The following is a 23,796-nucleotide window of genomic DNA, read 5'->3' as shown; positions in this document are numbered from 1 at the left end:
AGAGACGGGGTTTCACCATGTTGGCCAGGATGGTCTCGATCGCCTGACCTGTGCTCTGCCTGCCTAGGCCTTCCAAAGTGCTGGGATTACAGGTGTGAGCTACCACACCCAACCAAAAATAAATCATTTCTAAATATGAAATATTTAGAACCAAACAATAATTTAAAACTACTTATAAAATACATGAGATTTGCAAGTAGTGCTTTGAGGGAAATCTGTAGCCTTGCATGCATATGTTAGAAAACAAGTAATATTTAAAGTGAATTAGCGACATAGTCAACTCAATAAATAAGAAAAGATACAGCAGCACTATCCCAAAGACTGAAGAAACAAATTATAGAAATAAGAGATGAAATTAATGGAAAGGAAATCTAAGATACAATCGACACTCAAAAATCAGAGAAAATAAAAACTTTCTTCTTTTGAAAATGTTAATAAAATAGGCAAATCTCTGACAAGAGCCATCAAAAACAAAGCAAAAGAAGCCACAAACAGACTATTAAAGGGGCACAGTTAACAGATCATTTTAAAATAGCTAAAGGAAATATTATGATCAACTTCATGCAAGTAAATTGGAAAACATAAATAAAATGGAGAATTTTCTAAACTATAAACTACCAATATTGACTGAAGAAGCAATAGAAAACAAATCACTACAATCATCGAAGAAATCAAACCTACAGTAAAAAAACTCTGCCAATCAAAAATCAATGGGGCCGATAAATTTTAATAAACATTTAAGAAGGGTTAGTCTTAATTATATAAGCTATTCCAGAGACTAAATATGTGACCTCTATTTTATAGAAACTTTTCAAGACAATGGAAGGAGAAGGAATGTTTAACAAATCTTTTCATTTAGAGTAATACAACACTTGATTTTAAAACTGGAGAAGGACCATGTAAGAGAGAAAACATACAGATCAATGTAATTTATGAACATAAATTAAATGCAGAAATTTTAAATATAATATTTTAGCCCAAGCCAGCAAGCTGTTTAAAAAATCTTTAAATTTATAAATGTATGGTTGGGTGCAGTGGCTCACACCTGTAATCCAGCACTTTGGGAGGCCCAGGTGGGTGGATCACCTGAGGTCGGGAGTTTGAGACCAGCCTGACCAACATGGAAAAACCCTGTCTCTATTAAAAATACAAAATTAGCCAGGCGTGGGGTGGCTTATGCCTGTAATCCCAGCTACTCAGGAGGCTCAGGCAGGATAATCACTTGAACCCAGGAGGCAGAGGTTGCAGTGAGCTGAGATCTTGCCATTGCACTCCAGCCTGGGAAACAAGAGCGAAACTCCGTCTCAAAAAAAAAAAAGAATTATAAATGTATTATAAATTTATAATACATTTATATATGATTTATTATATAATAAATATATATTTATATAGAAGTAAATATATAATATCGAAGTAAATATATATTAGTATATAAGTAAATCTATATTATATATTTATACAAGTAAATCTATATTACATATAAGTAAAAATATATTAAATGTATATTTATATATAAGTAGATATATATTTAAGGTAAATATATATTATATACCTATTTATATATAAATATATGGGGTATGGGGAGAAGAGAGTCTTTTATTTAGTTTCTTCTGCCTGCTATTTTTTCAAGTTTTATTTGTTTTTAATTGACACATAGTAATTGCCTATATTTATAGGATACAAGATGTTTCAATACACTTATACATTACATGATGATTAAATCAGGATAATTAGCATATCCATCACCTCAAACATTTATGATTTCTTTGTGACAAGAATACTCAAAATCCTCTCTTCTAGCAATTTTGAAATATACGACACATTATTATTAACTATAGTTACCCTAGTTTGCAAATAACCCCAGAACTTATGCATAAAAATATATTTAAAATATTCAGTATAACTCAGTACATTGGTATATCACAAAAGTAGCTTTATAAATCAACACAGAAAAAATAATCTATGCAGTAAGCAGTACTCAGGAAAAAAATTATTCTCTGTATTGTAAAAAATAAATTAGCTTTCTTGCTCACATCATGTATAAAAACAAATTCCAGACAGATTAACAACCTAACTGTGTAAAGCAAAGCATTGAAACTTTAAAAGGAGACTATAGGTGAAGATTGTATAATCTCATCATAGAAAATAATTTATTTAACAGTCCAAAAACAGAATGGGCACAGTGGCTCATGCCTGTAATCCCAGCACTTTGGGAGGCTAAGGCAGAAGGATCACTTGACCTCAGTAGTTAGAGACCAGCCTGGACAACATAGTGAGACCTCAGCTCTACTTAAAGAAAGATGAGCCAGGCGGGGTAGTGTATACCTGTGGTCCCACCTTACTGGAGAGGTTGAGGCAAGAGGATTGCCCGTACCCTGGAGTACAAGGCTCTATGAGCTATGTTCTTGCCACTGCATTCTGGCCTTGGTGACAGAGTGAAATCTGGTCTCGAAAAGAAAAAAAAGTCCCAAAATAGTACAAAACATCAAGTAAACAATTGGTAAGTTTGACCTAAAAGTAATCTTTATATGACAAAGGACTCACAAACAAAATTATGACTGAAAGACTGGTACTACACATAAAGCTCAAAAATAATGGTTATACGAGAAGAAAAAGGAGTCTATATAAATCTATGAGAAAAAAGAAAATTCAATAAACAAGTGGACAAAATATGAGCAAGTAATTTGTAGACAGAGAAACCTGCATACCTAACAGGTAATCAATATATGGCAGTTAAATCACCCAGCGTTCTGAAAACCCGAATGAAATAATAGAAATGCCAAGTAATGATGAGATGGAAAGGGACACTTTCATACACTGTGGATGAGATGGTAATCACTTTAAGAACTAACTGTCAATATCTAGTTAAGCTAAAGTTGTGCATACCCCATGACACAGCTATTTCAATTCTACTTATATTCTTTAGAGAAACCTTTGCACACGGGTACAAAAGAGAATTGATTAGGATGCTCACTGGAGGATTGTTTGTAATTGCCAAAAATTTGAATAACAACTAACTAACCCTCTGTAAGGGTTGAAGAATCTTGTGATATAATCAGGTATTAGATTACTAATGCAGCAGGAAATATGAATGAACTAGATTTACATGAACCAACATGGAATCATCTTAAAACATAATGTTGAATTAAATGTAGAATGTTACAAATGATTCAAGTGTGATACCACCTATGGGCATTGGAAGCCTACGAAGCAATATTTTATATTAATGCTTGCAAATGCATGCCTATATGTTAAAAGTACCACAGGATACACAAACATCAACTTCAGGGCGTAGTTGCCTCAGGAAAAGGTGTGGGGAAAGGGAGCATCAGTGATGTTTAGCTATATCTGTAATTTGTATTCCTTTACATTATTTTTAAAACACTAAAGCAGCTAGGACACAGTGTTAACATTTCTAAACCTAAATAATGTGCAGTGGAGATCATTATATTCATCATTTTTGTCTTATATTTGAAATATTTCATAAAGAAAGACTTAAATACTTACAAGAGGTTACCCTAAATGTTCAGTTAGCAGTAAGTTCCAAGGTGGCACAGAGGACTGAGCAGGGAACTCTTGTCAGTCAGGGTGTGCTGCAGGTGTCTTGCAAAATGGCAATCACACTGCTATGATAAGAAGAAGAAAGAGGCTCCAGAAAGAGATAAGGAGAGGGCATGTGGGAAGCCATGACAAGGCATGGTGCTGCTGGGGAGCTGTAAGTTATCTGGAGTAGATAACCATGAAGTGGTAGCAGGTATCAAAGGTGGCGGATGGCCCCGTGCTGTGGCTCACACCTGGAATCCAAGCATTTTGGGAGGACGAGGCCAGAGGATGGATCACTTGAGCCCAGGAGTTCAAGACCAGCCTGGGAAATATGGTGAGACCCCATCTCCATAAAAAATCTAAAACTTAGCCAGGTGTGGTGGTGCACATATGTGGTCCCAGCTACTAGGGAGGCTGAGGTGGGAGGATCTTTTGAGCTCAGGAGGTTCAGACTGCAGTGAGCCATGATTGCACCACCATACTCCAGCCTCAGTGACAGTCTCAAAAAAAAGTAGGGGGGAGAGAGAAATAGAGAGAGAGGGGGAGGGGGAGAGAGGGAAAGAAGAAAAGGGCAGTACAGGGAAGGGCAGGGAAAGGAAGGGAAAGGGGAAGGGAGAAGGGGGAAGAGGGAAGGGGGAAAAGGGAGGGAGGCAGGAAGGAAGGGAGGGAGGAAGGGAGGAAGGGAGGGATGGAAGAAGGGAAGGAAGGGGAATCGGGAGGAGGGAATGGGGAGAGGGAGAGTGAGAGGGAGAGAGAAAAACAAAGCTGGCAGAAGATGTAGCTAGCTACAGAGAAAGATTAAGCCTGTCTTGGCTGCAGGTCAAGATTTGACCTTAGAAAGGTAAATGCTCATGGCAAGCTCTCACAGCAATCCAGAGTGTCATTTTTCCTCTTCAATGTTATCTTTCTTCCTCAAAATAATCTTCCAGTTGCAATTTAGCATCTGTTAGGAAAGGCCCTCATTTTACCAACCAAAGAATGTATTGATCACTTTGAGGATTAACCACTCTGAAAGGTTTTGTCTTTGTAATCCAAGCTAACTTAGTTGGCTTTCTGGAATAATGGATTCCTAGAAAAGGTTTATGATGGAATCAGGGAATAGACTGTGTCAGAAGTGGTTCCACTGGTAGAAAATCTCATGCAAGTAACATTGTGATAAACAAAGATAGATGCTTAATAAATTACAAATGATGAATTTTTAGCTGTGAAAATCAATAATGAAAGAGGTTGTTACTTTAATTCATTTTCTAAAGAAGGAAATGAGGATGTCATCTCATCCCACCTCTCAACTTTGGGGTATTTTTTCATCATAAATGTGAGAAGAATTAGGAAGAAAAATTAATAAGGCTTGGCACTGTGTACAGAAGGAGTGAGCAAACACCGTGCAGAGGGTTCAAGTCCACCTGACTGAGAAGAAGGGGTGACCTTGAAAAGAGGATGGCTTTCACAAGAGGACAAGGAGAATGGTTTGGGGCTGGACTTGAAATTCAGCATATGACTACACATTCCAAATATAGTTTTTTCATTGCTCTCCCTCCACTATGACCTGCAGTAGCTGAGAAGTCTTTCTCAAGGTTTCTCTGTAGCATTCTGAAATTCAGTTTCTCCCATAAAAGGTCAATCTCTCCCTTTTCTTGATTCAGTGCCACTTCTCAACAGAAACCTGGCAGCCTAGAAATTGACATCCAATAAATAGTGTGCCCCCCACTTTGGGACGTTCTGTCTCATTTCTGGTCTTCTCTCCTCCTCACTTTGGTTTGAAACCTTTGTGTTTCCTCATCCTCCTAATCATGCTTGAGCAATAGATAGATTATCGTAGAATATCCGTGAGGAATTTCCCTAATTCTAAGACTGCTGTCACCGGATGTTTCAGTCTGGGTGACTGACAAGTGATTAACGGGGGTAGCAACATGGATAGTAGTATTAATCTGGATTCAAATTGATTTAGGTTTGAACTGTGAAGATTTGATTGACTCATTCATTCCTCCACCCATACTTAGGACGTCTCTTTATGTTATCAAGCATATGCTGGTATCTACAATTAACACTGAACTATGCACCTGCAGGTAATGAGCCCTTGCCTTCCTGAGTCACCTGCCTTTTCCTTCTTTTATACAGTTTAAGCTAAGTTCCTTTTGGAGAGTACAGTGGCACATTGCTCATTTCTTTCAGCAAGCAACACTGTTTCTCAGGTAAAGGCAAAAATACCTGCTCTATTAGCTCAGCTACCCTATTTCTTTCATGACCTGGTAAAATGCCAGCATATACTATAAACCATTATATGCATGTCCACTTTTTTTTGGTTAACAGTTACAAATATTTATTCACAAGAAAATGTCTCAGCTCTCTTTTTTATTTCAGTACTCCGTGTGGAAAGATCTCTCTCTCTCTCATTATTTACTCATGAACAAAACCTAGGAAAAATTTTAGGAGAAAGCATTTCCTGTGATCATCATGTGTCTTCTATATTACCCTCAGGCTTAAAAGCACCATGAGAAAAAAGCCAAACTCTTTCTCTGTTGGAAAATATACATAAGATCAAAGCAGTGTGATCTATTGGTTGATCATGTGCAACTGTCAAAAACCAAATTTGGTTGTGCTGATGGCTGCTGGGAAATTCAACTCTAAATGAATGTAATGATGGGTAATCGTTCCCAAATTGTGTCTAAAATGTTATGAACAGCTCCCAGTTGTCTTAATATGCACCATTTAAGTAAAACTAGCTGATCCAATATGCAACATGATAATATGCCCTCCATGGGCTCATGAATGTATTAGCAGAGAAGCTTGATGAGTTAGGCTTGTAAATCACATGCATTAACACCCTGAAGTATATCGGAGAACTAAAACTTTTGAACATCAGGTTTCAGTAATGGGATCAGTGCCTATACATTTACCTTGCATGCAAAACAAGTGTGTTTCATTTTTAAGGTAAAGTTGAGATTAGCATTTAGTTCAGTAGAAATGGTAGAGCTTCTTTGCCTTTAAGAAATGGACGGATTTGAACGTTTGTCTTCATGAAATCAGAGGATTTTAACCTGAGAGCTCCAGGTCTCCCTGATGTATTGCCAGTTTGGGAAAAGAAAGAGAAAGGGAACTAACAAAAGAGAAACTGGAAGGACTTCACATAGTTAAAATTTTTGCAAGATTCCTTTAAATTATTTATATGCATTAGATTTGGTAAAATATATGTTGATTTGTTGTCCATGGATTCAGAATGTTTCATTTATTTTTTTTATCATAAGTCAGACTTTGTTTAAGGATTGATCCTTTTTGTCAAAGCTTAATAATTCTGTTTTCATCACCTGCTGACTGCCAAGAAAAATAGCATGTTTTTAAAAATAAATTACAAGATTTGTGATAGAAAGAGTATTTGTTTCAGTACTTTAAGAATAATCTATAAACTGAAAAGATAGATTTACTTTCAGTATAACTAGATAAATAGATGGATAGATAGATCCTTCATCTTTAGGAAGTCTTCCAGTAATATTTTTTTTAGATTGCCTTAAAAAGATATTTTTACCTTCATTGTAGCTTCTTTAAAAAAAATTTAAAACAAATTTAGGAATTACAAGTGTCATTTTTTATTACATGGGTGTATTATGGACAGGTGAAGCCTGGACTTTGAATGTAGCCATCACCCTAACAGTAATTGTACCCATTAAATAACTTCTCATTTCTCATTCCCACATCCTGCCACCCTTCTGAGTCTCCAGTGTCTATTTTCCCACTTCCTATGTCCCTGCATACCACTGTTGTGCTCCTGCATATAAGTGAGAACATGTGGTATCTGACTTTCTGTCTCTGAGTTATTTCACTTAAGATAGTGGCCTGCAGTTCCATCTAGGTTGTGCAAAAGGCATGATTTCATTCTTTTTTTATGACTCAGTAGTATTCCTTTGTGCGTGTACATATACCACATTTTCTTTATCTAGTCATCTGTTGATGAACATGTAGGTTGATTCCATAGCTTTGCTATTGTGAATAATGCTGTGATAAACATAGGGATGCAGGTATCTTTTTAATATAACGATTTATTTTCCTTCATGTATATACCCAGTAGTAGGATTGCTAGATTGAATGGTAGATCTATTTTTAGTTATTTAAGACATCTCCATCTGTTTTCCATAGAGGTTGTATTAATTTACATTCCCATCAACAGTGTGTAAGTACTCCCTTTTCTCTGCATTACCACCAACATCTGTTAATTTTTTGACTTTTTAATATTAATAGTAGCCATTCAGACTGAAGCGAGTTGGTATCTCATTGTGATTTTAGTTAGCATGTCTCTGATTAGTGATGTTGAGCATTTTTCATATGTTTTTTGGCCCTTTGTATGTTTTATTTTGCAAAATATCTGTTTGTGTTTTTTGCCCAATTTTTAATGGGGTTCTTTGTTTTTTGTTGTTACTGTTGAGTTATTTGAGTTCTTTGTGGATTTTGAATATTAGTCCTTTGTCGATATAGCCTCTTTTTTTATATAGCTTTTTTAAATTTTACTTTAAGTTCTGAGATACATGTGCAGAGCATGCAGGTTTGTTACAAAGGTATACATGTGCCACAATGGCTTGCTGCATCTATCAACCCCTTATCTAGGTTTTAAGCTCCACATGCATTAGCTATTTGTCCTAATGCTCTCCCTCCTCTTGCCTCTCCCTTATATGCAGAGTTCTGGACAGTAGCATGATATGGTGGAGTGTGGCTATGTCTGACCTGCGTTCATTTCAGATCTGGGTTTTGCCACATCTGTGCAATATAGCTTTGTGCAACTTCCTCTCTCCAGATTTTTCCATATGAGGGAAACACCTCAAATCTTGTAACCATTGTAAGCATTAAGTGATAAAATTCACAGTTAAAAATATAAAATCTATGTAAAATATACAATACTATGCAACATTTGCTTGTAATATATATTAATATATTTTTATTAAATATATTTTACAAATGAATATCTTTACATTTTTTATTAATAAAAAGCCCAGCAGTTTCTCAGATACACCAAATGCTCACTAAATGATATATCCTTCTCCTTCCTCTCCCCTAGTGGTGGTCTTTCCCTGCAAACTCATTGCTGTGAACCTGAATGCGTTTTTAAAATCTCTCTCTCTCTCTCTCTCTTTTTTTTTTTTTTTTAGACAGGGTCTCATTGTTGCCTCGGCATCTCTATGGAGTATGGAGTATATAGAGTATATACACATACTCTCTCTTTACATACAATATATATCTCTATATATCCATGTGCATCTATACAACATACATGCAATGTATTGCTCTCCTACCCTTAAGTTCCAACAACACAATCTAATATGAGCTCTCTTTACACTCCTCTTAGCTTTTCGATTTACCCTTCGATTCTTGCAGACGACATTGCTTTTACATGTAAAATGGCTACAAGCTGTTAACATTAATTTGCGTAGGTATAATATGTATCACAGAGGCAAAGCTCTATTGAAATATAATGTATAAATATAAATATCCTTCCTCCTCAGCATGGCTTCTATACTGTAAAAAATTGTTTTGGAAACTCAGGGATCACAAGAGTGCTGGTATCAAGATACAACCTGGCTTGTTAAAGCAGAGATGTTCCTTTGATCATTCACTTCACAAGTCTTAGAGCATATTCCATTGTTTTCCTTAGTGAATTAGACACTGTATTTTCCATGGAAGAAATCAACTGCATGTCACACTTTAGTATACCAGTGACATCCACTGAAAATCTTCCCAGAGCTGGCTACCTACAACTCCCTGCCCTACCCCACCCCCCATAATTATGTTGCATGTGTAACTAAAGTTCTCACACTTGGCAAAAAGGCCACTCCATTCTCCATTTCTTGTCAATGTTACATTATCCTATTACCTCGTTCCTGCACCTGCTCAGTACAGACAAATGGGATTCTGTCCTAAAGGCCAATTATCATTAGCTGATGGTAAGCTTTTGTTAAGCAGCACCGAGGGGCTCAACATAGTGTATATACAAATCCCAGCCCTAAAAGGGTCACATCAGCCAGTACACAACTGCAGTCTGTTTTAAAGATTAAAAGAGCAGGGATCTGCGAATACAGATGATAGATAAGAACCTATGTATCCTATTTTTACCCTGTTCTCTTTACCACCAGCAGCGATGCTCTGCATGGTAGCGAAGGTTTCTGTGTCCTGTGCCTGTAGTCTGATAACCTTTCCTGGTTGTGTTTTATGATGCCATATGCTCTGTCCTAAAACAGTGCTGAGGGTCCTCTGAAGAAAAATTATCTGCTTTCTGAATGTCAGTGGAATGTTTGGAGACAGAAAGGTACGCTTTGCTGTAAAACCCATTTTGGCTCAAAGTTCTCCTTGGCCAAATGCTGATTATGTGACCTGGGAAATTCATTTAACCTCACTGAACTTCTGTTTTATAAAGTGTAAAATGAAAATACTACTTCCATCTTATGATGTTGGTGTGATGGTTAAATAAGGTGATACATACACACCTTATATTAAATAAGGTTATATATACACAAATAAGGTGATACATGATACACACACACGCAACTTCTCATTGTTTTATTAGTCTTAGTAGGCTAGATTGTGTTGCGTAAAAGGAACTCCCAAATTTCAGCAGTGTGACACAACACAAGTGTGTGTCTCACACTACAGGACAGTTGTGGGTCATTAGGTAGTCTGGACTCATCAGTGCCTCACTTCAGAACCCAAAGGAAATCAGTAGCTGCTGTCTTGAACTTCAGCTATCATTAATAGGTTGGAATGGCCCCACTCACAAAGGGTTCTGGCTGTGCCAACTGCAATCCTATCATGTACCTGAAGACAGCAGGGCAGAAACATTTGGAGGGCACCTGTAATGTCTAGAATATTTGTTTAACAAAAATGAGATCATATCATGGTCAGTACTGTGAACTTCAATTTTCTCATTTAACAATAAATGGTGGAAATCCTTCAAGGTCAACTAGTTTAGGTCTAACTCATTCTTTTTAGTGGCATCATGCTATAAATATACCACAATTTATGCAGTCATTCCTTTATTGCTAAACTTCCAGCTTCTTTATTTTATAATCACACTTAATAACACCTTTATGCTCTGGAGCTTTTATTTCTATAAGACAAATATCTAGAAGTGTCTAAATCTGCCAAAAAAAGAGAATGATTTTAAAAAGAAAACATAAGGCTGTGTTTATCAGTCTATAAATCTCATTTAGAATGGGATTTATAGTTTGGAGCAAAATGTAAAGAACTGAATACTTTGGAACAACTAAAAGTCTCACTAGTCTCTGATAATTTTCATCCTCTACCTAATCTGACCCCTATTTTTTCCCCAGACATGAGCAGCAATATCTGATCCCAAATTTTTTAACTTAGAATGAGAATCTTCCTTGGATATTAGCAATACAGGCTTTAAAGATGCTCCATGTTACAAGACCTTGCAGAAAAATCTCCACCAGACTGGATCTTTTTTCTGTAATGGCCACAACAATGATATTCACTCTGAAAACATGGCCTGTTTTAGAGAAGATCCCTTTTTTTTTGGTTTTGAACTTAAGAGCTAGACTACCTCAGCCCTCTCCTCATCAATGGTTATGCAGAAGAGAAAGCAGTCTTCCAAGATAATGCTGCAATCAAAAAACTACAGGAATCATACTTTGGATAGCTCTCCTTCAATCACCTCTTTCTCCACCTGTTTTATCGAAAATGATTCCAATCTCCCTTCTCATCATGTTGCTATCTGCTAAGTGTTCACAGAATAAATTTCACAGAGAAATCCTCTTAGTAAGCATAATTATCACAAGCCCAGAAGTAAAATTGCTTTCTATTCAAAGTTTTAGGGAAACAACCCCCAGCTAAAATAAACAAATAAAAAATAAAAAACAAAACCCCACAAAAAACTGCTCACACATTTAGGTGTTTCAACTAGTTTGTTAAGAATGCATGTTCTAAAAGCAGAGACATGAAATTGTTTCTCTAAACCCCCTGTCCACTAACCTGTCCCTGGAGCTTATACCAAAAGTCTGCCAGATTGGATCCAGATATAATAAAGGAAAAGCTAGAGCCAAAGGAAATTTTGCTTTCGGCTTCAAAACACATTGGGAAGGAAAACGCTGTGGTGGAAAATGCTCACTTGCGGGGCAATCAAAGTTTGTCAATCAGGGGTGACATTCAAAATGTTTAATAAATAGATGTGCAAGAGTCAGAAAGAATATTCAATCTATTAGAACAGATGCCAGCCATAAACAATTCATACACCTGGACCAGTGCTCATGCCCCGAATATGACCTCCATTTGCATATCCCTAAACTTCCTAAAGAATTTTCACTAGCCTTTCTCAGCAAGCTCTGATCACATCTCCTTGCTCGGAGTATAAATGTATTATATCAAATATGAGACAGTCTGGAAGCTATATCTCCTCCTAATCACAGTCTCCTCTTCCATTCCATTCCATACTTCCAGTTTAGCATCTGCAAAAAACAAACTCAAACCAAAAAAATACCCAAAAACAACAACAACTCACACATACGCGCGCGTGCACACACACACACGTAGCAGCAGTGGTGCACCATTCTGTGTCTATGAATCATTTGGAAGTAATTTTTAACGTTGTTCTTAATCTGCACTTTGTAGATGTGCTTGCAGTTCTGGTTTTAACATACTGCACATTTAGAGCAAAGCGGGAAAAATGAGATGATATTCTTGTAATAGGAATATCACATATTGTTAACGTTTAGGGAGTGTATTGTTTCCTAAGGATGGTGTAACAAATTATCACAAAGTTAGTGGCTCAAAACAACAGATATTTATTCTCCCTGGAGACCAGAAATTCAGAAGGTGGGCCAAGATCCCTCTTTGCCTTCCTCTAGCTTCTGGTGACGGTGGCATTCCTGTGGCAGCGGCATCACTCCTATCTCCAAGTCCATCTTCACACTGTCTTCTCCTCCTCTGTCTGTGTGTCTCCCCTCTGTGTGCCTTTTATAAAAAGCACTTGCCGTTGGATTTAAAACCCATGTAGATAATCTAGGATCTCCTCATCTCAAGATCTTTAACTTTAAATTACAATTGCAAAGACACTTTTTCCAAATAAGGTCACATTCACATGGCCCAGGGATTTGACAGGGACATATCTCTGGGAGAAGACACCATTCAACCCACTACAGGGCGGATAGGGACAAGAAAGGGGACACAGACGCAGGGCAGAAATGGAATGAATAGCTTGACTTCAAATCAAAGGAAAAATACTGAGGAAGGAAAAGAGTTTTATAAAAATATTTTCTTTTTTTTTTTCCCATTTATTTATTTTATTGCATTTTAGGTTTTGGGGTACATGTGAAGAACATGCAAAATTGTTGCATAGGAACACACGTGGCAGTGTGATTTGCTGCCTTCCTCCCCATCACCTACATCTGGCATCTCTCCCCTTGCTATCTCTCCCCAGCTTCCCACCCCCCACCATCCCTCCCCTATTTCCCCCCAACTGACCCCAGTGTGTAGTGCTCCCCTCCCTGTGTCCATGTGCTCTCATCGTTCAACACCCGCCTATGAGTGAGAACATGCGGTGTTTGATCTTCTGCTCCTCTGTCAGTTTGCTGAGAATGATGGTTTCCAGGTTCATCCATGTCCCCACAAAGGACCCAAACTCATCGTTTTTTATGGCTGCATAATATTCCATGGTGTATATGTGCCACATTTTCCCTATCCAGTCTATCGTCGATGGGCATTTGGGTTGGTTCCAGGTCTTTGCTATTGTAAACAGTGCTGCAATGAACATTCGTGTACATGTGTCCTTATAGTAGAACGATTTGTAATCCTTTGGATATATACCCAGTAATGGGATTGCTGGGTCAAATGGAATTTCTATTTCTAGGTCCTTGAGGAATCGCCACACTGTCTTCCACAATGGTTGAACCAATTTACACTCCCACCAACAGTGCAAAAGTGTTCCTATTTCTCCACATCCTCTCCAGCATCTGTTGTCTCCAGATTTTTTAATGATCGCCATTCTAACCGGCGTGAGATGGTATCTCAGTGTAGTTTTGATTTGCATTTCTCTGATGACCAGTGATGATGAGCATTTTTTCATATGTTTGTTGGCCTCACGTATGTCTTCTTTTGAGAAGTGTCTGTTCATATCCTTTGCCCACTTTTGAATGGGCTTGTTAGTTTTTTTCTTGTAACTCTGCTTTAGTCCTTTGTAAATTTTGGATATCAGCCCTTTGTCAGATGGGTAAACTGCAAAAATTTTTTCCCAATCTGTTGGTTGCCGAATAAAAATATTTTCTTACATTAAATAGCTGTAGTAATTTCTGAGTATTCTTCCATTGCTTTGCCCTGTGTCGACCTTAATATTTTGTATTTCTACTGTCTTTTTCCATAAGAGTTAAAGCACTTTTGTGAGCATTTCTAAATTTCTGCCCTTAATTTTGATTGTTTCTTTAAGACCTCATGACAGCTGGGCATTAAAAATAGGGAGGAGCATAGGCAAGCAGAAAGCAGAACAAAGCCTCAGTTCACAGTAGATCACACGCGGCTTCTCACATTCACGCTTGGGAAATTTCAAGGTCTGCAGTTGCCCTCACATTCCCCTCATGGTGGGGTCTTCTGGGAAACTCAATTTACTGGATGTAACAGGTTCTGCCAGGACAGTGGCTGCCCATCTTTGACCTCCCCACTCCATGAACTCCTAGTCTGCAAGCTTGCATTCTCCCTACACTGCCACCACCACCCTCTGCCCCTACTGCTTCAGATCAACTTTCCCAGGGGATGCCTTCTGCATACACGCCATCTCTTCCACAACAATCACTGCAGAACTCCCTTTACAAATGGTCTACCCCACACCCCTGATGATAAATGCATAGATCTCTGTGGCAACTCCTGGTTACAAATTTGCACACATGTTTTCAGCTGGGTGTCTTCTGATATTCTTATATGTCCTTGTATTGAGTGCACTCTCTTTCCCTTTAATTTTTTTTTTTCTTTTTACTTGAGATGGAGTTTTGCTCTTGTTGCCCAGGCTGGAGTGAAATGTCGAGATCTTGACTCACTGCAACCTCTGCCTCCCACGTTCAAGCAATTCTCCTGCCTTAGCCTCCTGAGTAGCTGGGATTACAGGTGCACATCACCACGCCTGGCTAATTTTTTTTTATTTTTAGTAGGGATGGAGTTTCACCATGTTGGCCAGGCTGGTCTCAAACTCCTGACCTCGGATGATCCACCTGCCTCAGCTTCCCAAAGTGCTGAGATTACAGGTGTGAATCTCCATCACCACGCCTGGTCCTTCCCATTAAGTTTCAAGCTCCATGAGATCAAGAGTCATATTCATGACTTACTTTGGAATGAAAATATGTGTTCCTCTGGTAGGCTGATTTCTAGAGGGTGCATCTGAAACCTCAGTGTGCATCCAGATCATCTGGAGGTCTTGTTAAAATGCAGATTCTAGGCTAGAGCTTAAAGTGCTGTGATTCTTTTTTTTTTTTGAGATGGAGTTTCGCTCTTGTTACCCTGGCTGGAGTGCAATGGCGCGATCTCGGCTCACCGCAACCTCCGCCTCCTGGGTTCAGGCAATTCTCCTGCCTCAGCCTCCCGAGTAGCCGGGACTACAGGCACGTGCCACTATGCCCAGCTAATTTTTTGTATCTTTAGTAGAGGCGGGGTTTCACCACGTTGACCAGGATGGTCTCGATCTCTTGACCTCGTGATCCACCCGCCTCGGCCTCCCAAAGTGCTGGGATTACAGGCGTGAGCCACCGCGCCCGGCCCAAAGTGCTGTGATTCTAACAAGCTGTCGGTTACCTGGGATCTGCTGGTCCTTGGGGTCATATTTTGGGTGGTGAGGTCTTAGGGCACCAAACAAGTTTCAAGGAGGCAAGGAGGGGATCTGCAAGTTAAGTGTATCCTAAATAAGGGATGGCAAAGAGACTGTCATACAGTTAAGTGACACTGAGTATAATCACAGGATTTAAGATATGGCAAGATTTCTCTTCTAACAGCCTGCTCAACCTTTTATCCTTTAATTCCCAGTACTCATCCCCCTTTCTTCTCCTTTTTTTCTTTCTGACTTTACTACATACCCAAGTTCTGCTCTAGTTACTTGGCAGAGTGTCTAGTAAAAGCCTGCCACAATACATCTGCTTGGGGATGGCTAAGGGGAGATTGATGGGTAAGCCTCTGAAAGGACTTAAGTTATTTGCTTCTTTTTATGTCTTTGAGGAATGCTAAGTTTTCTTGTCCTGAGAAACACAGGATAAACTTGACATTGGGAGGCAGAGATTGAATGGCTTCTGAGGGCTGACTTGCACAGTGTTCAACTTCTGGGAACAGCAGAGAGAGACCTTGGCATGATTTATTATCTTAGGCTATGGAATTTTGGAAAAGTGCTATTATCAGCTTATGCCTGGTTGATGGAGAGACTATTTAAGTGGAAAGGGGGCAATTTGGGCTTCTGGCCTACTGTGCTCACAAGGGTAACAGTTGCTTTTGTTCAAGGTGCAGACGGAATAGTAAATCTATTTTAGCTAAGCATTTGTATTTTGGTATCTTGTCTTAGTTGCAAAGATTTGCTTTAGATCATTTACTTTCACAACGGACATTTTAGTCTTATCATTAGGTACAGGAATAACAGGTATCTGGTTTAAAGCTGAAACTATTGGGAGTGGGAAAGGAGGAGGAGGAGAAATAATGTGTATTTTAAAAATACTTATAGGAGCTTTCTTGTTTACAGTGGACTTTATACCACAGAAGCCACTGAGGGCCGGCCTAGGGTCAGTGGAGGCAGAGGTAGTAATAGAAATCAGGATAGGGTTGCATTGATGAGATTGGTAATCAGGGGGAGTACTTCTTTTGGTGAAATGGAGGAGGGGCTTTCGATTGATGCAAACTGTTCTTGCAGAGGTTTAACTTTGGTATTGGGTGGCCTCAAGGACATAGTCTTTTTTTTTTTTTTTTTTTTTTTTGAGACGGAGTTTTCGCTCTTGTTACCCCGGCTGGAGTGCAATGGCACGATCTCGGCTCACCGCAACCTCCGTCTCCTGGGTTCAGGCAATTCTCCTGCCTCAGCCTCCTGGGTAGCTGGGATTACAGGCACGCGCCACCATGCCCAGCCAATTTTTTTTGTATTTTTAGTAGAGACGGGGTTTCACCATATTGACCAGGATGGTCTCGATCTCTTGACCTCGTGATCCACCCGCCTCGGCCTCCCAAAGTGCTGGGATTACAGGCTTGAGCCACCGCGCCCGGCCGGACATAGTCTTAATTACTACAAGGTTGCTAAGCTGTGGGAGTAAATGAACGGTGTCTTGGTTGTTGATGCTCACAATGGCGATAATTAGGGTTACCTGTTAGAGGGCTAGGGCGGAGATACTTATCTGAAGAAGCTAGTTGTCTTTGGTCTTTTAAATTTTTACAAGGTATAACAAGACAGGCATCAAAAACAATGGTTTAGGGTGAGTCAGACCTGGTTATACTAATAACAAAGTAGCTAGCAACAGAGTGGGGAACGAAGGATTAACAATATAAAAGACATAGAAGAATTAAGCTTTTTTAAAGCTTTAATTTGGTACGGCTTGACTTTGGAACAATGGCTTATGATTCTGAAGGTAGTGGTGGTGGTCTTTTGGCACAGGTGTGGCGAGTCTCTTTCTGCTCTTCGGACTGATGTCTCAGTAATTAGGAGCACAGATCAGGTTTTTCTTGAGCTGGTTTGAGCGTTGTTTCTACGTTTTGGTAAGGACGTGATCTTTAGGTTGATGTTGATGTTCTGGGAACTCTAGGGGCGGCACTTGTGCTAGGAGACTTTTGGTTTTGAGAGAAGAGAAGGTAGAAGACAGACTAAGTGTATAGTTTTTAAGGAATTGATCTTTGGTTTCAAGTGTAGGGACATCAGTAGTAGAATGTAAATAAGGCAGCTTATATAGCATCTCATAAGGGGATAAACATCTTTTTGAGGGGCAGTTTTAATTTTTAACAAGGCAATAAGGAGACATTTAGTCTAAGGTTTCTGGGACTAATTTGGTTAGGTGACTCTTCAGAGTTTGATTTATTCTTTTCACTTTTCTTGAAGAGGATGGATACTAAGGGATATGGTATTGTTTTCTGTCTAGGACTTGGGCTAATTTTCTAACAACGTTTGTTGTGAAATGGGTTCTATTGTCTGAATTAATGTTTTCTACTAGCCCAAACTTTGGTATGATGTTTGTAATTAATGCTTTAATTACCTTACTAGTGGTTGCACTTGAGAAGGGGATAGCCTCTACCCAGAGAGTAAAGTGATTTACTATTGCTAGCAAATACTTCAGGCAATGATTGGAGGCATTTCATTGTAATCAGTTTGAACACTTTGGAATGTCTTAGCCTCATTTAGATCATCTAGGTAAAAAGTCCATGCAAGCTACACAGACCTAGTGTTGGAAACCCCTGTTATAAGTCATAGCTCAGGATTGTCCTTCTCTTCAATATTTTCTCTCCTTTTAGGAGTGAAAGAAAATCCCACATTTTTTTTTTCCCAGAATGCTGTAGGATGACCATTTTCTTCCATTATCAATGCAGGGAGATGATTACCAACAGCAGCAATCGAACTGACCCATACTTATAAGGATCATAATTGGCCAGGTGCGGTGGCTCACGCCTGTAATCCCAACACTTTGGGAGGCCAAGGCAGGTGGATCATAAGGTCAGGAGTTCAAGACCTGCCTGGCCAACATGGTGAAACCCTCTCTACTAAAAATACAAAAAGTAGCTGGGAGTGGTGGGGCATGCCTGTAATCTCAGCTACTCGGGAGGCTGAGGCAAGAGAATTGCTTTAACCCAGGAGGCAGAGGTTGTGGTGAGCCAAGATCACACCACTGCACTCCAGCCTGGGCGACAGAGCAAGAGTCTATCTCAAAAAAAAAAAAAAAAAAAAAAAAAAAAGATGGATCCTCAAACAAGGAAAATGGCTCTCCCAGGTAAACTTTATGCCTTTTATACTCTTAACTTGAACAAAAGACCCCTACAGCCCAGGGCAGGTCCTTTAATATTTGAGGCTAAGCTGGCAGCTGTGTCAGTATTTTGTATGATATAATCACAATGCCAGTCGGCCAATTAAGATAGAAACACACAGAGCCCCTTAGTATTCTGCAAGGGAATAAATGATTGCTTCAGTCTTAGTTGCTCTAATGAGGTCCACTGTCCTAACCTGCGAGGCAGAGAGTAAGGCAGAAGAGTCATGCAGTTTAAAATACACATTTAAGGAAAGATGTAACTTGCCGGTAAATACACAACCTCCTCTTTTTAGAATGGAGTTAAGGGGTGACAGTTTGGGGAGGGGCCCAAGGATTAGAAAAAGAGAATAACAAATGTTTGCTCAGAGCACAAGGCAGTAAATTCCCTGGTGCACTCAGCCAGTATAACAAACAGGGCCTTTGTCATCTCTGAGATAAGGCTTATAATTAGCCAGGGAGCGAGTGATGTGAATCTGACATGAGCAGACATAGTGGATTCACCTGTGGTTGGCCTGGCTGGTAATCCAGAGAGAGGGGAGGCAGTTGCCGAGGCCCTGAATGGGCACCAAGAGGGATCGAGATCTAATTACAGAGACCTGCATTCTATGCCCCCCTCTAGGGGAGGCGATGGCCGCTGGACACCTGACTTTCCTAAATACAGAATGAAGATGAAGCTCTCTCTTATCGTGCTGATATGGGCAGAACATTTTACAGATGAGAAGTAGCAAAGATGATAGAGGGGTAGAACTGGAGTGATCAGAAGCCTGTTGTAATACAGTAATCTAATATCCTCAGCTGATCGTTGAGCCTGTTACCTGTGAGGCAACTGTACATGTAGAATTTGCCCAGTTGGAGGAGAGATTAGCAAAGACCTGCCTTTTATGGGGGAGAGAGTCACGGGGAATTGTGAAATTAGCTTTGAGGAAGTTCCTAGAAACAACGATAATGACAGTGCATTCTTTAACTGACACTATTCTGGTAGGCTGGAAAAGAGGACGAGGGTGTGATTCAGAGTAGGGTGGAAGGAACACAGGCTTGGGGGCAGACACACCTGGCTGTAAACACCTGTATCTCCATGTATGCTTTGCATCAAAGTCACCTAGAGAGGTTGTTAAAGGGACAGATTCCTGGACCCTGCACTGACCTACTAAACCAGAATATCAGGATTTGGGGCTCTGTAATCTCTATTTTTAAAATAAGCACAGAAGGTGATTGTGATATGGGGCTTCTTTAAGCCTTAGTTCTCTAAAGGTGATGGAGAATTGGCAATATCTGAGTCTTAGATTGTTGTGTGAATGGTGGTTTATTGGAAATAGCGTGATTTTAATAAGGCAAATCCATGGCTGAAGAATAATAATTACAAGTTATTGAGCCTTGATTTGTTCTGCATGATTTGGTAAAGACACTATTCTCCCTGTAATCCCAGCTACTCAGGAAACTGTGGCAGGAGCATCGCTTGAGCCCAAGAATTCGAGGCTGCATTGAATTGTGATTGTGCCACAGCGCTCTAGCCTGGGCGACAGAGTGAGAGCCCATCTCTAAAAACAATTTAAAAGAAAACACACCGTTCTCCCTTTGGAAATCCTGGTGGATGACACTTGCTTTGTTAAGCCTTAATCACTGTGCTAAAACAGCTGGAGAGTATTTGGCCAAATTAGGCGACAATCCCAAACTCGCAAATTGTTGTTTCTGAGTCTTGATAAAATCAGCATTTCTTTTTCTTAATGACCCTGGCGTTAAATCTCCTTTCGGGTCGGAGCATTTCTATGGGAGGTGAAAACATCAATTATGTTGTAACAGGTTGTCTGCTTCAGTGAAAGTCAAGGGCCACGCGTTGGACCCACCGGAGAAGGGTAATTTCCTGTGGCCCCGGAGGGGTGCTTGCACCCGGGGGCTCCCAGCGCAGCGCTTTCCCTGCGAAACGTTGCTTTCATTCGGCAGCTTTAGGCGTGAAGAAAAGGGGGAGGGGGTTGGCGTTCCGCCCTGGAGCTCTTGAGAGTGAAGGTAGCTGCAAACCCAGCTGGTTCTCAGTAGCTGGTGCTGAGATTTCCAGAGGGGTGGGGCGGCCAGAGGAGGATGTGCACGTGAGGCCCGGGGAGAGGTGGGAGTGGAGCGTCTCAGGTGGGACCGAGCAGCGCCCTGCGCACCCGCTCCTCCGGCCTCGAGATTCGGATTGGCTCGGGCAGCGAGGCCGGCGAGGTCAAGACCCTTTCGGCGCCCTCCGCTACCCGCCCCGCCGCGGCGGCGTAAATGTAGAGCAGCTGGCGCAGGCGGGGCGGGGGCATGCTGGCGAGGCCGAGGGGTGCGAGTGGCAGCGCGCTGGGGTCGGAGCAGCGCCCGGCCCCGGGCGCCCGCGGGCCGGATGGCGGAGACCACGCGCGCCGCGAAACCGGGGAGGTTTGCGCTCCGCTCGCCGCGCTGCAGGGAGGGCGCGGTGCCAGGCGTGAGCGCCGAGAAACCCAAAAAGAAAGCTTTTTATTTGCTGAGGATGAAGCCCCTGAAGGAGCCCGCCCCCAACAACAACAACAACGTGTCCTTTGTGATCCACTGTCAACTGGGCAAGGAGATTAAACACATTTGCAGCAACTGCAGTCGCGGGGAGGACGCCCGGGACGGTGAGTGCCGGCGCACGTTGGAGCGGCGGCAGCGGCGGGCGCGGGCGGCAGGGAGGTGGCTCCGGCTGTCTCAGTTTGGGGGCCACGCCGGCGTCTGCCGGCTGGAGAACTGCGGGGACATCCGCCCTCCACCCAGACATGACACCCGCCCGCTGGGCACCTTGCAGAGTGCCACCCACAGCCCAACGCGGGCTCGCACCCTGCACATCCCATTGATGTATGTGGTTCCCAAAATTAGGGTTTTGATACACTTAGAAGAGCAAGTCTGGGATTTTTCACATGGGAAGCTGAGGCTTAGGGGATTTGTCGGGGGCAAAGGATCTTACTCCTGCTTTTTCTTTCCATGAGCTGCTTAACTGTTGCCCCATGCTGGTCTTACCATGGGATTCAGGGTTTGCTGGGCTGCGTTACAGATGTGGGCTTCCTTCGGGTGGCATCAGTTTGGAGAGGTGGCTTGGCGGCGGCGCCCAGCACCCTAGAGACTTGTGGAGTTGTTGAATGATGCCTGTTTAGAGTAAAACATGGCTGTGATTTTTGGAGTGCGGCTGCTGGTCCCTGCTGGAATGATGCCCAAAGGCCAAAATGGGGAGAAGTGGGGGAAGGGGCGCGCAGCGGCATTTTCCAGGTGAGCCTGGGCGTGTGCGAGCCAGAGCTCCCGCAATCCAGTCTGAAGCAGGACAGTGAAGGGGTGCCCGGCTGCCTGCGACTCTGGGCGGGAGGAGCCCAGAGCTTGGGACCGCCGGCGCGGACCAGGCAGAAGCCTCTGCGGCTGTGGGCGCACCTGTGTGGCAGAGCATTCGCGCGAGCCTCCAGGCGGTTCCCAAGCAGCTCACAGAACAGGCTCTTCAGGGCCGCTGGAGGTCATGGAAAAGTTTTAGGCAGCAGATTTTGCATTGAAAGCCTTAGGTACTGGCCGGCCTGATGCTCCTCTCCATGCCTCACCCCACACCTGCTTGGGCAGGCAGATTTTTCCCATCAGCCAGGCAGGTTCGGCTGTTCCTTTTGGAAGAACAAACATTACCCAGGATCCTTCCCATTCTTAGTCTGCCTCTGAAGTGCAGAGTAATGAAATGACTGTGGCTTGGCTAATGTCTTTTCAAAATTAGAGTCCTACTAGCGTCATTATCGTTTTCTTTGATTAAACTGCAAGAGAGACTGTGCAGGACAGCACCAGGTATCCAAGAGGAAAACTGGGACGGCACTGGAGGAAGGTGCCCACATAAAACACAAGACCGCCACTGCGGCAGGGGGGGCGGGGCGGGGGGGGGTGGAGTGGGGTGGGGATATACGTTTCTGAGAGGCACATACTGACAGGTGTTTCGATTTTTGTGATTACATCAGCTGATAACATCAATACCTATGGAATACAAATGGGTTAATCAGATGACCCAAAGCCAGACCTTTCCCATGTAATGAAATAGAGCTTGCCATGCAGGCTAAAATGGTTATTAGATGTCAGTTGCTCTCTTGACTGAATTGCTGCCCAAATGGGCTGCTTCCACAACCTTGGGAGTTTATTTAAATTAGTATCTGTAAATGCTGCTACAGTAAGGAAAGGTAAATGTCCATATTCAAAAATGTGTTTATAAATGTCATTATGAGTGCTGTCACTGGTCAACACGGTATACCCTGTCAATGGAGGCAGGTACGTATTTTAACCTATAGCACATAGTTCTTCTCGAAACATGCATCATCTCCATGGCCTCACACACTTTGGAATGCCCCAAATAGCTATGTATGGATGCTCACATATCACCTGATAGGATTATTTACCCTCAAAGCATTCTTAAATAGGGGAGACTGAATGTTATAGTGCCTAATTTTTGCCTAATTTTATGCTGCTAATCCTGCCAATCTAATGTGCGGTGCACTCATTTAATCACGAAAATTGAATGAGGTCAGGAGTCTAACCCTTCTTTTGTTATTGCCAGAAACCACAGCAGCACTGCCCACTGTGGAAGTTCCAATAAATTTCACTTCTGGCAAGGATTGACCTCCCATGATAGTCTGTAAGGAGTGGATGTTCTTTTAGATAAATTCTCTAGAAGCAATTTGCAATTTGAATCATATTTTCTACATGCCAGGAGCACCAGCTGTTCTGAAACATTTGTATGCTCAAGATCATAGTGAGGCAAACAGATTTCCCCAATGTCCTATTTGGTCAGGCTCTATAGAAGCTGCTTCTTAAGGTGGATCACACCTGTAATTATGTAAAGTACAATAAGTGTGTCTGGTTCCTCATTCACCACTAAGGAGGCCACTTAATGGTACCCACGGAAAATTCTCATACAGCTTGAAAGCGCTTACTAGAAATTTACACAGGTGAAATTCTACAAAGGTACTGTTCAGTTTCTTTCATACTTAATTTCTTTGCATATGAAATAGTTATTTAAAGCATGTTTTAATAACTTGCAGTTTAAAGACAATCTGTAATAAAGAATGCACTTTAAAGTAAAATATTTCTGGCTATTGAGTAGTATATGAAAGGTGAAATTACTTTTTAGCAATTATCTTTTTACTCAAGAGTTCCCCCACACCCCGTATCTACTAAGTAGTATTAAAGATGTTTTGCTAAGTTTATTTTAAATAATTCTCTATTAAGAAACCATAGAACACAATTCACCATTAATGGCCAAAGATAATTTGTGTTTCCTTCCATCTTGGCTGTTTTGGTTCAATACTAA

The 23,796-nt window shown here is 41.2% G+C and overlaps 1 protein-coding gene across 15 annotated transcripts in view; it reads left to right on the top strand.

Annotated features, from left to right (window-relative positions):
- The window catches only part of PHACTR1 (phosphatase and actin regulator 1), a 586,592-nt gene that overhangs the window by 287,929 nt on the left and 274,867 nt on the right, over positions 1-23,796 (top strand). For 2 of the 15 annotated variants that reach the window (XM_032247692.1, XM_032247686.1), the window contains exon 1: positions 20,845-21,112. The exons of the other annotated variants lie outside the window; for them this stretch is intronic. In XM_032247692.1, the coding sequence (XP_032103583.1) occupies positions 20,860-21,112 (253 nt within the window). In that variant the 5' untranslated portion in view covers positions 20,845-20,859. Of the gene's footprint in view, positions 1-20,844; positions 21,113-23,796 lie in introns of those variants that run through there. 15 annotated transcript variants of the gene reach the window in all.

Source organism: Sapajus apella, unplaced genomic scaffold (genome assembly GCF_009761245.1).
Source record: "Sapajus apella isolate SASKATOON/1434 unplaced genomic scaffold, GSC_monkey_1.0 scaffold63, whole genome shotgun sequence".
Classification (NCBI taxonomy): domain Eukaryota; kingdom Metazoa; phylum Chordata; class Mammalia; order Primates; family Cebidae; genus Sapajus; species Sapajus apella.
This window is presented reverse-complemented; position numbering and strand designations above follow the sequence as displayed.